The sequence below is a fragment of the Engystomops pustulosus genome, chromosome 4 (genome assembly GCF_040894005.1).
Source record: "Engystomops pustulosus chromosome 4, aEngPut4.maternal, whole genome shotgun sequence".
NCBI lineage: Eukaryota > Metazoa > Chordata > Amphibia > Anura > Leptodactylidae > Engystomops > Engystomops pustulosus.
The window spans coordinates 119,510,997-119,526,426 of record NC_092414.1 but is presented as its reverse complement, the minus strand read 5'-3'; the positions used below and the strand labels follow the sequence as shown (position 1 = coordinate 119,526,426).

General features: G+C 40.3%; 1 protein-coding gene across 2 annotated transcripts in view; it reads left to right on the top strand.

Annotated features, from left to right (window-relative positions):
* GSAP (gamma-secretase activating protein) overlaps positions 1 to 15,430 on the top strand; it is a 103,991-nt gene that overhangs the window by 18,416 nt on the left and 70,145 nt on the right. The window contains exons 1-5 of one of the 2 annotated variants that reach the window (XM_072147230.1): positions 1,174 to 1,427; positions 6,375 to 6,457; positions 11,195 to 11,251; positions 11,730 to 11,799; positions 11,982 to 12,035. In XM_072147230.1, the coding sequence (XP_072003331.1) occupies positions 1,352 to 1,427; positions 6,375 to 6,457; positions 11,195 to 11,251; positions 11,730 to 11,799; positions 11,982 to 12,035 (340 nt within the window). In that variant the 5' untranslated portion in view covers positions 1,174 to 1,351. Of the gene's footprint in view, positions 1 to 1,173; positions 1,428 to 6,374; positions 6,458 to 11,194; positions 11,252 to 11,729; positions 11,800 to 11,981; positions 12,036 to 15,430 lie in introns of those variants that run through there. The other variant, XM_072147231.1, reaches the window with a different exon arrangement.

The window sequence follows — 15,430 nt, the reverse complement described above, 5'->3', positions numbered from 1 at the left end:
CAGTGGGTCCATTACCCCTGAATTTCTGACAGGGAGATGGAGGTATTGGTAAGGGTTTTAAAGTTTTTAGTATAATTCTTTTAATGCAATAAGGTTCACGCTTTTGTCGGACAGTGCACGGTTTTTCTAGGCTACACAGGTATTTAAGAAGTGTGTGAGCTGCTATTGTGTCCCACGTGACCCTTTTGTGGTCCAGCTGCGCTGACTTCCATGCGACACAAATTAGGCGGTGTGCCGTTGGGTACCCTGTGTCCCAAAATGTCAGATCTATCAAAAAATAAAAATTATTATTACTAGCGGTGAACCCCGTAACAGAAAATAGTCTGAATTTCCAACAAAATGGTATCAATGAAAATGTCAGCTTGTCCTGCAAAAAAAATGACACTTTACACAGCTCCGTACACCGAAGTATGAAAAAGGTATTGTTTTAAGAATATGGCAAAACTAAGACTTACATTTTTTTTAGAATTAGAACATAATTAACCCTATAAATATTAGGTATTTCCGGACATGGACCACATAGGGAAAGATGTAAAAGCATGTAGGAATATGGTGCAACTGTGTTTTTGTTTTTTTTTTGGAATTTTTTCCAGCTTCCCAGTACACTGAACAAAATATAAAATGGTGTCACTAAAAAAGTACAATTTGTTCTGCAGATTATAATCCCTCGTATATCTCTGTAAATGGAAAAATATAAAAGATATGGCTTGTGGAAAGGGAGTAGTAGAAATGGAAACTCAAAACTACAAAAAGGTATTGTAAATAAAAGGTTAACAAATCATTTGCACAATGAGAAAAATAGACTGGTGGACAAAGAAACCAGACAATAAATCCCTCTTCTGTGTTTTCCAGTGTAAAAAGTAGCAAAAAGTTTAGTGACATGTACTGTTCTTCCTACATGTAACAGGTGACAAAGCTGCACTAGTAGTGCGCTGCAGGTGGCCTCTGCCGCTCGTCTCACCCCCATCCTGCCAGCAGGGGAGTGGTAGAGCAGCTGACAGCAGGGGAATTCCCTTCGCTGGTCTTTACCCGGTTTCGTCTTTTTCTGTTTGTACGTCACTCGTTAACGAAGTTGATGGACGTGTGCAGAGCCTATGGCATGACGAGCCTTCTCCCCGCTGACCTGTGGTGTGCGTGGTGGGGCGGGATGAAGCTGTGTGGAGGAGGGATGTGTCTTAGATGCCTGGAGATAGCAGGCGTTCCTTGTGGTCATTACGAGTTGTGGCCGGTAGGGGGCGCATAGAATACGAAAGCATTCTGATGTATACAGGGGAGTGGAGCCTCATGTGTCTTCTAGTGGTCGTAGCGCTGTATTAGAGGGGACCCTCGGAGCCATTCGCAAGGTGCGGCAATGCTGCTGGAATTTCAGGCCACTTTTAACCTCCATAGAGATGTTTTGCCTTGGATTTTAACGCAAGGAAGTCCAGGTAAATGTGTATGTTGTTGTACTGCCCTGTAATGCTGTGCGCTTTCATTTCTGCTCAGTTACACATGTTTTGTCATGTAACTATTTTTACTTCCTGCTATTAAACACAAGGCACATTGCAATCTGCCTCATTATATGTGTCCCTTGCAGGTGAGTACAGTTTCTACAACCCTGTTCACATGTAACTGAATCTTCCTGGAGAATTTTCCTCTGTGTGGTGCTGTTAGTGGGGATATCCGGCAACCTATTTGATGTGGAAGGGTTAGAGAGGTTGCCTGAGATTTAACTTCTTTTCCGTATTGACCCTGGGCAGTAAAATAAAAAAACTATACTTCCCTCGGTCCTTACCTCTGGACCAATGTGGCACCAGAACAGCATGCACCCGCTAAATGTAATACAGACAGGAGCGCGCTGTTAACGTGACGCCATCTCTGAGCCTCTGTATGCCAACGCTTATTATTTATACACAACGAATTGTAAAAACCTGGACAGCCCCTTCATGAGCTAGAACAATGGAGCAAATATGATGTGTTGTTCTGTTGAGGGGTAATTGCTGTGATCTTATCTGGTCCTTTGAATGAGTAGGAGTAAATCTGGGCGAGTCCCTTGTTGAGAAGGACCTAGGTCAGTGATGGCTAACCTTTTAGAGACCGAGTGCCCAAACTACAACAATGACCCGCTTATTTATCGCAAAGTGCCAACATAGAAATTTAATTTGTGATTTATACTCCCTTCTCTGTCACAGTTTTCATTGATACCAGCACCCTGAGGACACCAATAAAGCAGAAAATAGCCCCAGGTACAGCTGTCACTTTAAAATATCTCTGTGCACAGCAAGTCCTGGGCTGTCTGGGACTGCAGGAAGATACCTGGAGTCATCTCTGGTGATGGACTGAGTGCCCACAGAAAGAGCTCCGAGTGCCACCTCTGGCACCAGTGCCATAGGTTAGCCATCACTGACCTAGGTGTTATAGTGGATCGTAGATTAAATAACAGCATGCAATGTCAATCAGCTGCCCCTAAAGCCCGCAATGTTTCATAAGCAGACATTCCAGATAGGGATGTAATATTACCATTGTACAAGGCATTGGTTTGGCCTCACCTGGAATATGTCATCCCGTTCTGGTCCATAAAAAAAATGCCCTGGACCTGGAGAGGGTACTACGAAGTGCCACAAAAATAAGGGGTATGGAGGGTCTTGGTTTAAAACAATTAGATTTATTGAGTTGCAAAAAGGGACTACTAAAAGGAGACCTGATTAATTTATAAGTCCTCCTCATATTGCCTAAATTTAGCTGCCAGTGAGGCACTGTACTTAAAGGGCACCTACCACCACAAATCTACCTATAAAGGTAGATTGGGTGGTAGGTGGATCAATGGGACGTGAGGATAGCCCTTTTAAGGGCTAATCCTCACGTCCCTGCACTTTTTTAATAACTTTAATTTGGTATTTATTCAAATTTACTTATGCGGCTACCGGGGCGTGGAGTAGCCGCATATGAGATTACACGAGGCGGCTACTCCACGCCCCGGTAGCCATTTTACCCCTCCTACTCACCCATCTTCGGCGCGCAGCTCCGCGTAGCTGCGCGCCCTCGTCCGGCGATCCTGCCGTCTGCGCATGCGCAGAAGAGCAGGCCCGCGCCTGCGCGGTCACAACTCCGAAACAGGCGCGGGCCTGCTCTTCTGCGCATGCGCAGACGGCGGGATCGCCGGACGAGGGCGCGCAGCTACGCGGAGCTGCGCGCCGAAGATGGGTGAGTAGGAGGGGTAAAATGGCTACCGGGGCGTGGAGTAGCCGCCTCGTGTAATCTCATATGCGGCTACTCCACGCCCCGGTAGCCGCATAAGTAAATTTGAATAAATACCAAATTAAAGTTATTAAAAAAGTGCAGGGACGTGAGGATTAGCCCTTAAAAGGGCTATCCTCACGTCCCAATGATCCACCTACCACCCAATCTACCTTTATAGGTAGATTTGTGGTGGTAGGTTCCCTTTAAATTACAGACGCTTTTCTGATATTCAAATTAGCTTTTGTGACTCATGTCTGTTGTTTTTAGCTAAAAGAAGGGTGTCCGTCATTTAATAGGGCTCTGTAGGAACCTGTCACTGGCTGTATATGTGCCAATTTGATGATATGTTCCCTTTAACCAATTTACTGAAGCAGAATTAATATAAAAAAGACTACATTTTGGGAGGGTTTTTCCAGCTGTTAATGACCATTTTAAACAAAGAATATAATTATTTAATCACATGTTTACTTCTGCCCCTAGTCCTACAAACATACAAGACATACAGAGAAATTACTTGTCAAATGGGAAATTCCACTCTGGAGTGTGAAAGGACTTTAATTTTCTCTTTCTTCTGTTAGCGGTTATATGATTCATGCTCATTTCCTCTGGACAGTTCTTTTAAACACTGCAGGACCAGGGACATTTCTGTTTTTCACCTGCCGCATTCCAAAAACCATATCATTTTTTTTCCCCCAATTCACAGAGCCATGTGAAGGCTTGATGTCTGCAGGGTAAATGTTATACTCTGGTCTAATACTTTTCTTTTAAAGAGGACTAGTCACCAGGTTTTGTCCCCATAAACTACTATTCCCCTCAGGTAGGGTATGAAATGTAATTTCTAGATCTCCCTCTTTTCTGTAAACTAATTTTTCTATTTAAAAAAAAAAATCTCACCCAAAAAATCTCTGATTTTTCACATGAAATGAATCAATACTTGTGGTAACAGGGGAAGTATTACTTAGTACCTGGAAACATTCTTCCGTATTAAAGTTTTTATCTGTAATATGAAATATCTTGTTTCTAGGTACTATAGAACTATTCATGTAGGCTTCTGGACTTGCACTACCCCTGCAACCACTAAACTTGACTTTAAGGGAGCTTTATCATAGGTAAACGGGTGAGGTTTCCCATTAAAGGGAATTCTTGAAAGGGCATTTCATTCCCCGCCTGAGGGGCTAGTAGTTTAGTGGGATAAAACCTGATGACAGGTTCCCTTTAAGATTTTCACTGTGCTGTTTAACTACTTCCCGCCGCAGCCCTTTTTCGTTTTTGCATTTTCATTTTTCACTCCCCACATTCAAAAATCTGTAACTTTTTTATTTTTCCATGTACAGAGCTGTGTGATGGCTTATTTTCTGCGTAACGAATTACACTTCAAAATGGTAGTATTTAATATTCCATGCCATGTACTGGGAAGCGGGAAAAAAATTCCAAATTCAGTGAAATTGGTAAAAAAACGCATTTGTGCCGTATTCTTGTGGACTTGAATTTTACGGATTTCACTGTGCGCCCCAAATGACATGTCTTCTTTATTCTTTGGGTCGGTACGATTACGGGGATACCAAATTTGTATAGGTTTTATAATGTTTTCATACATTTAAAAAAATTAAAACCTGTACACAATGTGTTTTTTTTTAAATTTATGGCGACTTTGGGTGCGATTTTCCGTTACGGGGTTAAAAACGCAGTGAAAAAGTTATCATATTTTGATACATCGGGCATTTTCGGAAGTGGCGATACCTAATGTGTTTATGATTTTTACTGTTTATTTATATTTATATCAGTTCTAAGGAAAGGGGGGTGATTTGAATTTTTAGTTTTTTTTATTCTAATTTTTCTTTTTACTTTTTTATTTTTACTATTTTTCAGACTCCCTAGGGCAGTGATGGCGAACCTTTTAGAGACAGAGTGCCCATACTACAACAAAGACCTACTTATTTTTCGCAAAGTGCCAACACAAAAATTTAATTTGTGATTTATACTCCCTTCTCTGTCACAGTTTTCATTGATACCAGCACCTGAGGACACCAATATGGCAGAAAATAGTCCCAGGTAGAGCTGTCACATTAAAATACCTCTGTGCACAGCAAGTCCTGGGCTGTCTGGGACTGCAGGAAGATACCTGGAGTCATCTCTGGTGTTGGCCTGAGTGCCCACAGAAAGGGCTCTGAGTGCCACCTCTGGCACCAGTGCCATAGGTTAGCCATCACTGGCCTAGGGTGTCTGTACGATCCTATCATATACTGCCATACTACAGTATGGTAGTATATGTGTGTTTTACTACTTATACATTACAATGTGCTGATAGCACATTGTTATGAATGGGTTAACCCGAAGTAGCTTCTGGTCTTCATGAGATGACGTCACGGGGAGCGCCGTCCCTCAGAAAGATGGCGGCGCTCGGGCCGCCATCTTTTTAAAACCGCCGGCAAAACACCCACGATCAGCAGGAAAACACCCACGATCGGTGCCGGCACCGATTGCGGGTGTTACCGGTAAGCCTTTGCTGCAATATGCAGCAAAGACTTACCGGCTATGGAGAGGGCTTGGCCCACGAGCCCTCTCCATGCACCGGGACCCGACATGTGACGTACTATTACGTCACATGTCGGTAAGGGGTTAAATTACGAATCCCCTTTTTGGTCAGTACAACCACAGAGATGCCAAATTTAAATATTTTATTTTATGTCTGCAATTTATTACTTTTGATCGCCTTTTATTCCAAAGTTTTGGGGCTTTATTTTCATTTACTGTAATTAATTTATACTGTATATACATTCTTGGGAAAGGGGTTGATTTGAATTTTTACAATTTTTTTTTTTTTTTTTATGTACTACCTTTTTTTTTTTTTGATCCGTCCTGTAATGCCAGTAACTGCTGTGGTGGGTGCAGGCCCCAATGTGGCAACTAACAGTGCTTCATGAGAGTCATGAGAGTTTGAAACCTGTCCCATCTATCAAAATAAAACAATTCTTCCAGGGAGTGAAACTTAGTAACGCATAATAGTGCCCAGTGTCCAAACCAACACTTTTTCACAGTTTTGCACACATCAAAAATTTTAATAAAAGGTGGTCAAAACGTACAATTCCAAATAGCAACTTGATACATGAAAATAGTGCTCTTTACTTACCTTTTTTAACATTTATCTTTTTCAGTTTCTGATACCCTGGAGAAAAGTTCAAGAACACTCAGACTAATTAACATAGAAAGAAATGGGCAAATCTTGTATACATGGAAGGTATGTAATAATATAACTTTTTATTCTGCATGTGTGAAAATATCCAGCAGTCTTGTATGTTTTTTATATCAAAATGTCATCAAATAGAAATGTCTAGACTAAACTGTGTCAAATGTATCTATAGTAGAAACCAGAAGTTTACATAAACTTTCTAAAAAGACAAAAATGCATGTTTTTCTCACTATGTGACATGAAATCAGAATAAATCTTTCCTGGTTTAGGCCAATTAGGATTGCCAAAATTATCTATATTTCCCAAATGCCAGCATAATGAAAGAGAGAGAGAATTTTTATGCCACGTTTATTACTTTCTGCGAAGTCTTGCCTTTAAAGAAAGATCTTCTTAAGTATTATCCATTTCCTCCTTCCTTCTAAAATAAACTTTTTAAATTCTGTTAATGAGCCTGAGTGGCTCTGGTGGGTGTTTCCAGAGTTTCTCAGTGCTGCAGCATCACAGGCTGTTACAATTAGCAGAACATGTCTCACCCAACCCTCTGCTCTCTCCCTCCTCCCTCTGCCTGTGTAAACTAGCAGCAGCAGAAAATACAAGGGAAGGGAAGACCTGTTCTGCTTATTGTCACATCACTGGGGGGGCTCTGCAAATGCCCATCAGACTAATTAGCATAAAGTTTGAATTTTATTTTAGAAAGATAATGGATAACAAATATAAGAAGATTACTGCAATCGCATTCCCTGGATCTATGAGTTAGTTTCCCTGGTTTATCATGATGGATTTTGATGGTAGATTTTCTTTAAACTCAATAACTTGGGTAAAACATCTTGGATATCTTTCCACAAGCTTCTCACCATAGTTGACTAATATGGGCTCATTCCTCCTGACATGACTGGTGTAACTGAGTCATGTTTGTAAGCCGATTTGCTTGCACCTGCTTTTCTAGCTTCACCCATACATTTTTGTGATGGCCACTCCATTGACTTAGTTATACTAAAAAGGGGTTTTCCCATTTCAACAAGTAATTGCTTTCCGCTTGAATAATACAAAGTTATACAAGATTCCAATATACTTTCTTTATCAATTCCTCATCTCTGCTTACTGTCATTATATAGAAAGCTTTTATGTTTAGTTCCTGTTGACAGAAATCTGACCATGGTCACACAGGGGCACAGCTTGTTATAACAGAGAGAGTAATCAGAGTTGTGGGGTATAACGTGCCATGCACCTGTGTGACCATGGTCAGATTTCTGTCCACTGGAAGTAAACCTAGAAGCTTTCTATAGAATGACAGCAAGCAGAGATCTAGATAACCTTGAGGAATTGATATAGAAAGCATGGAAAATTCTACTATTCTTCATCATACAAACAATAAATTTAATTTTCTGAAGTGGGAATACCCCTTTAAGCCACTTTGTAACCAGTTTGGCATTATGCTTCAGTGCATTGTCCATTTAGTAGATCCATTTGTACCCAAGCTTTAACATCCTTAATGACGCCTTCTATTTTGTGAGGTACACTAGTCTCTCCTGCAATAAAACAACCCCACCACATGATGCTGCAACCCCTGTGCTTCATAGTTGGGATGGTTTTCTCAGGGTTGCAAGCTTCTTTCTTTTTCCTCCAAATGTAATGATGGTCATTATGGCAAAACAGTTAAATTTTATTTGTCGAAGGTAAGAGTTCTTCTTACGGAGACTGCCAATTAAGGTTGCAATGTAAGTGTGTGGAAATTTAGGGTGATGCCACACATGGCGTTTTATACCCGATTTTGGTCCGTTTTTAAGCAGTCCGTTAAAAGACGCATGCGTTTTCTGAAAACGCATCTGTTTTTGACAGGTTTTACCATTTATCTTTATCAAAACTGGTTCAAAAACGCATGCGTTTTTTGATTTACTGCTAAAAAGGGACCAAAAACGGGTTCACCCTTATAGTCATGGATGCTCCGCTAGGGGATTCTGGGTAAATAAGCAAATAAGCTTTCCATGAGGGGATAAGGAAAACTACGCCTCTTTTAGCTACCTTGTAAGGCAGCTCCCTTGACATCAAGCATGACCTACAAGAGGGCCTATAACATGATGCAGGATTAAAACCAAACCAGTATATCTATTCCAGAAGGCGTGGTTTTCCTTATTACATCCTAGAAAACTTATTTGCATATTTTCCCAATTTTAGTTGCGTCAGACCAGAAGACATGTCTTCAAAAATGAGGGCCTTTGTTCCATTGTGCATTTGCAAACTTAAATCTGGCTTTAATCAGAAGGTTTATTGATATCATCATATGGGCTGTCGCATAGTTTACAGGCATAGCAATCTTGCGGTATGTAAATGTTTGACTTTGCAGAAAGTCATAAAAATGGCTTAAAAATTTCACTCTTATTATTCCGGCATTTGGCAAGTCTAAATAATTTTGCTAATCCTAATTGACCTAAAATGAGAAAGGTTTATACTGATTTCATGCAGGGCAACAGACAGTGTTAGGTATCAGACCTGGAGAGCTAGGTAACTATACGTGTGTACCCCTTATTGACACATGACTTATTACTACGTCACACGTCAGCTGCTGGTGTTTGGAGAGAACTCATGGGCTGAGCCCTCTCCAAATCCGGTGAGTGTTTGCTGCATATTGCTAGCACTGTTCGTGGGTGTTGACCCTTTGAGTGCCGCTGGCAAAGCTGCCGGCAGCGTGTGGGCGCATCCATGTTGGCTTAGATCGCCGCTCTCCGTGACTATGACGGCCTCGGATCATACAAAGACCCAAGGCTGTCTTGTTTTAATGCATTTATTACAATTGTACATTGTAATAGATGTGAAAATTCCCATATATTGCTATACCATGGTATGGCAGTATAGGGTAAGATCAATCAGGCAATCTAGGGTTAAAGTACCCAAGTGTGTCTGAAAAAGTTTTTTTTTCTTTTACAAAATTTGTCTATAAATTATTACTGTACTCCCCTTGCAGACTTTAGTAAGCAGCTCCGCCGTTTTTGAGGGTGACAGGTCCTCTTTAAAATTAGGGGTCTTGGCTTATACTCGGGTCAGCTTATACGCGAATATATACAGTAAATATAAATAAAAAGAAAAAACATTAACGTGAGGTATCGCTGCGTCCCAAAATGTCCAATCCGTCAAAATCTAATAATAATCTTTATTTATATAGCGACATCAAATTCTATAGCGCTTTGCAAAATCTAATAGCAGTTATTCCCGGTGTTTAACCCTGTAATGGAAATAATGCCATTTTTTGCCATATAAAATATTTAAAAAGTGATCAAAAGGCTGTACAGTCCTCAAAATGGTAGCATTGAAAACGTCGTAAGAAGTCTCAAAAATTATACCACCCACAGCTCCGTACACTGAAATATGAAATAATTAGCGCCAGAAGATGGGAAAATGTTGCTTTTTTTCGGCGGGGGGGGGGGGGGGGGGGGTGAGGTTTGTACACAAGGTTTTAATTTTTGTAAATGCATGAAAACATATAACCTATATAAATTTGGTATCCCTGTGATCATAACAACAGAAAGAATAAAGGAGACATGTCATTTGGGGCGCACAAAGAAAGCCATGAAAACCAAGCCCACAGGAAAATGGCGTAAATGCACTTTTTCACCAATTTTACTGCATTTGGATTTTTTTCCCCAGTACATGGCATGAAATATTAAATACCGTCACTATGAATTGCAATTTTTTTTATGCAGAAAACAAGCCCGCACACAGCTCTTTACAAAATAAAAAGTTAGGGATTTTTGAAGGTAGTGATTGAAAAATTAAAAGGCAAAAACGAATAAGGGCCTGGTTGTTAAAGGCTTAATCAAATATTGTAGATGCACTGGGGGAATGTCCTAAAAATAATGTGCTTTCAAACTTCTTTTCTGCAACATACCAACAACCAGAAGCCTGTAACTTTCGCTGAAGAGAAGGGAGGGGCTTTTTAATCAAGAGATCTCACACAGAAGTGTACCAAGTCCACCTGTAATTTAGGAATAAAAACACATTGGGACATATTTACTTACCCTGCCCATTCGCGATCCAGTGGCGCGTTCTGTGCGGTGGATTCGGGTCTTCCGGAGATTCACTTAGGTAGTTCCTCCGACGTCCACCAGATGTCGCTGCTGCACTGAAGTTCCCCGAGGTCCGCCAGAATGCACCATCCTATACTTGGTGAAGGTAAGCGCGTAAGCTCAGGGCAATACAGGGAAAATCGGCGCAAATCGGAAATATTCAGATAACACGTTGGGAAAATGCGAATCGGGCCCTTAGTAAATGACCCCCATTGTCCTGTTGCTCCTAAACACCCACAATGATATGGTTGCGCAGATCTTCATGGCTGCTGCCTAATACTCTCTGCAGCTTTATACGGTCAAAACTGCTGGTAAACTCCCTGTCAGCTTTTACAAAGATATTACAAAAGAAAAAGTAACCACTCCATGGAGTGACATACACCATTGAGAGTAAAGTGAAAATGAATAATTGAAAATATGTAATATAATAAACATCTACATTCTTCAAAGGAATGAAATATAGACAGGTTTTAAACTGAAAAATAATCCTGCCCTATCATTGTTTTCTGAACTAATCACTTACATGTGTCCATTCTAGTCAATCACAACGTTCATGTGTACATGAATGGTAGATGAATACTGTAACTAATTATTGGTCTTATTGGTTCAGAGATAACAAATGCAGTCTCACCTCTTCTTCTACTCTGGCAAAATATTATTATAAATACCTTGGTGGCATATCCTGTAAGCCATGATATTAAATAAAATGTATGTTTTTACACAGGGTCTAGAAGGGTTTACAAGTGTTGGCTTATATGATCCTTGTGCCAGACAAAATGAGGTAAGACTTAATTCCCAAATTAGCATGTACCAAATTATTATAACATGTTGGATCTACAGTGGTCCATTTTATGTTTGAAGGACATCTACCACCAGGATGAAGGATTGTAAACCAAGCACACTGACATACTGGTGTGTTCCCCCTTTCGCATGATCCACTAGTCTTGTAGCTTTTTATGCCCTTATTTTTGGCTTCTTTTTTAGCTTATTTTAGCTTCTTCAGACCTTATTTTTTCCAAAAAAAAAATATCCTGGTGGTAGATAAACTTTTACTGTTAAGTACTTTTCAATTTTGAATTATTTATACATTTTGAGGATGGATGCAGATCTACGGAGCTGGAGCAGAGTAAGTAATTTTTTTTCTTTGCCTTTTGCCGGAAAACCCATTTTAATTAGCTGTCCTGCATAAAGGTAATAAATAATGATAACCTAGAAAACTCCCTCAAATAAAATGTAAATTATCAAATTTTTTTTTTCAGATGTTATATTCTTTTGATAATGAAGTTAATATTATAAGTGCCTCAGTTAACACTGAAAAAACATTGCTTGGTAAGTCTGTAAAGAGTTTTAGAAGTTTTTGATGTTCACTGTGATTTTCTCACCATGACAATTGCACGCCTTTGGTCGTATTGATATAGTAACCTATTGTTAACATTTTTAAATAAGATAAATCTACATTACGTATGTTATACGTAAGCATTATGTATGTTAATATTCTGGGTTTTTTTTAGCTTTAAGTTACTGCCATCCTGCAAGTGAAACACAGTTCCAACCTCTGTCACCAGGTAAGTTTGAAAGAGACAGAAAAGACTGATACCATATTAAAAATATGACTTGCTGATTGATTGTAAAAGATGAAAACCTTGTATAGCCTTAAACACTTACTAACCTCACTCGGACTCTCGTTCCCACTTTCTCCCCTACTTCCTGTTTGGAGCCCTGAGCCCAACCAGAAGTATTGTGGGGTCACAGGACCCACTTAAAGGCGTTTTGCCATCAAAGAAAGTTCTCAAATTTTAATTCCCTAGTGACCCCCTTTTAACCCTCTTACTTTACAGTTTTACTGCATTATTGGTGTTTTAGGTCTTTATAACTCTGTTATGATCACTGTAAAATTCCAAAGAGTGAGCAGACTCTCTGGGCAGAGACACTTAATGATCCCTCTGTGCTATGAGTTGCTGTGTGTTGACAATGTGCTTAGATTATCATAGTACATGGTTTATCTACACTTTTATTTAGCTTGTGAACATTCCACTAGTATCTGATACATAGAAAAAGAGAGATCAGACAGATCAGAGATGATGAGATCCAAGAGATGGATATAAAAATACAATGACACTCTCAGCTTTCTAACTCGCAACTGTCATCTCTGCTACATCTGAGCTATAACACACACAGAGTGTGTCTTGCCTGTAGCTAGCATAGTAAATCTCTGCTTGCTGGCAGGAAGTGCCTGTCTCTGAGCTGGTCTTGTAATGCATGGGGGAGGGGCCGGAGGCAGAGAGCAGGAGACAAAAGAAACTATTCACAAGAAAAATCCGACCATAAGATTTACAGTCTCATCTGGAGGCAACCAAATTTGAAAACACTAAAACTGATAGAGACAGGTTGGAATTGTATCTGAAATGCTGTATTTTTGTTAATAACAGTGATTTATAGAATGTGCTATTTTGTTATCCTGAGTTTATTTCAGAATCTTGTCTTCATGGGAATACCCCCTTTAATGCAATGACCAACTTCCTCGGACCAGGAAGTCCGCTGGAATGTGATAACATTTTGTTATCCTTTGTACATATGCCTTAAGTCCTGCTTCCAGGTAGTTTGGGTTCTGAACGTGAGCCCTGCACGTGAGCATCTTGAAGTAGAACTGCCATAAACATTGGGGCAGATTTATCAAGTGTCTGGAAGTCAGAATATTTCCAGTTGCCCATGGCAACCAATCACAGCTCAGCTTTCATTTAACCAGAGCTCATGAATATTTTAAAGCTGAGCTGTGATTGGTTGCCATGGGCAACTGGAAATATTCTGACTTTCAGACACTTGATAAATCTGCCCCATTGTTATATTCTGGCAGCTAAAAAAAAGTTGGTGTAAATTGTATCGCATGTATTTTGTCAGTTATCTGCTCCCTTTCGGTCCTCCCTTTCCTGGTCTTTTGACCAGTAACAAGAACTTAAATGACCCAGCATCTTATATGTGGACGGATAGTGTTTTTTTTTTTTTTATTATTCTTATGAGCATCTTGATGTGCCTCAATCAGGAATCAATAGAAAAAACATAGAATTTTGGTGCATGATATCACAGCTGTGCATGCTCTCTTAGAAGCAGTACCGCTTTTTAATGTTAAAAACCTGTCTAAAATGTTTACAAATTTGTGAAAAAAATCATGATGCACAGGTTTTTAATTACACCAGAATTCTGGTATATTTTGTTTTGTTTGGCTGGGAAGAACACAGTAACATTGGCTCGCTCCTGCCCCTGGACGCTGGAGCCTTCACGTCACTTGCGGCCTTCTCGTCACTAGCATAATTCCCATTTGAAGATGGGGGCTTACTCAAAGATCCAATGGATAAAAAAATCGGCATTACTAAGAAGTTCATGAAAGACTTCGAAAGCTATGGTTAGACCTGCGATAGCGGGAACTTATACAGCAAAGCCAATGAACTTCTGGTTGGATAAGTAAAAATAACACTTGTGTCGAGGATGTCGAGAGAAGAAATGGTGGCATACCTTCCTCTCTTCCTCTCAAGGTGGCTAACTATATGGCTGAAGCTTCTGCAGACTTTATCAAATCTCCAGACTGCAGTCCTATCGAGCTCAGCAACACTTTTTTGTCAACAGGAACCCACCTAACTAAACCTCTTCCCAGTAATGCCAGCTGTCCGGTCGTGGGCAGCATAAAGAAATTTGCAGAGGCTTGGGAAAAGATCTCATCATCCCCATGGACCTAGTAACGAACCAGTCCGGGCTCAACCTCCAGCAGATCCATTTTAAATCATTCATCTGCCTCCAGCAGAACTAAAAATCCTGTCGGAGTCATTTGAAAAAACGCTTCTAGCCAAACAAGTAATTGTGAGGGTACTGACGACTCTCGAAAGACAAGGGTTTTATTCTCCCATGTTCCACCAAAGGAAACTGAATCGGTCATTTCACTGAATTCCTATCTTTCATACAAAACGTTTAAGATTGAGTCAAATCAGAAAATCAGTTGCTGGAAAGGATGATTTCATGATTACAGTGGACCTAGCGGGTGGATATTATCACGTCCCAATTCACCCAATATTCCAAAAGTTTCCAGCAACATACATGGACAGTACTCTTTTAACATTTCTTATTGTAACAGCATTTCTAATTCAAGAATCTTCCCTTTGGATTATGCATGGCCTTGAGAATCTTCACCAAAGTAATGGCAGAAGTGGCGGGGTTCTTGCATCAGAACAGCATACAGGTAATTTCGTACCTGGACAATTTCCTACTGGCAGAAAAATCGCCATTCCTACTGTTGAAAATTCCTACTAAATAAACATTTAATCACTTAGGATGGAAAAAAACAGGGAGTAGTGAAGCCTTATGCCCAGTCAACAAAAAATGTTTCCAGTGTATCATGTTGGACACTCAATGACACATGTCCTTTCTGCCAGAAGAGAAAATATCTTCTATACCCAAAAAGAATATACAGTATATAAAGGAGAAAATGGTGACCATTCTGGATATTGTGACAGTCCTTAGCTTGATGACATCCACACTCCCCGCTGTTCTGTAATGGTCCTGAATTAACTTGAACCCACAGGAGTTCCTTCTCTCAGTTTTGGACAAGGACTAATCATCTCTGGACAAAAAGGTTTGGATTTCAGTGTGAAGGTTCTTTCACACAAACATGTGCATCCCTTGAAAACATGCTGTATGGTGGCATGATCCCACGGGCTGCACACTGCAGTCGACGGAGTCCTGGGTTCTAGACCCACCCTGGTCAACATGTGCATGTTTGCATGTTCTCTCCGTGTTTGCGTGGGTTTCCTCTGGTTTCCTTCCACCCTCCAAAAACATAATGGTAGGTTGTTTAGATTGTGAGCCCCATGGGACCACGCAGTGATGTGACAGCTTTGTGCAGGGCTGCGTAATCTGTGTGCGCTATATAAATAAAGAATTATTATTATTAAAAACGTTGCCTCTGTTGCCA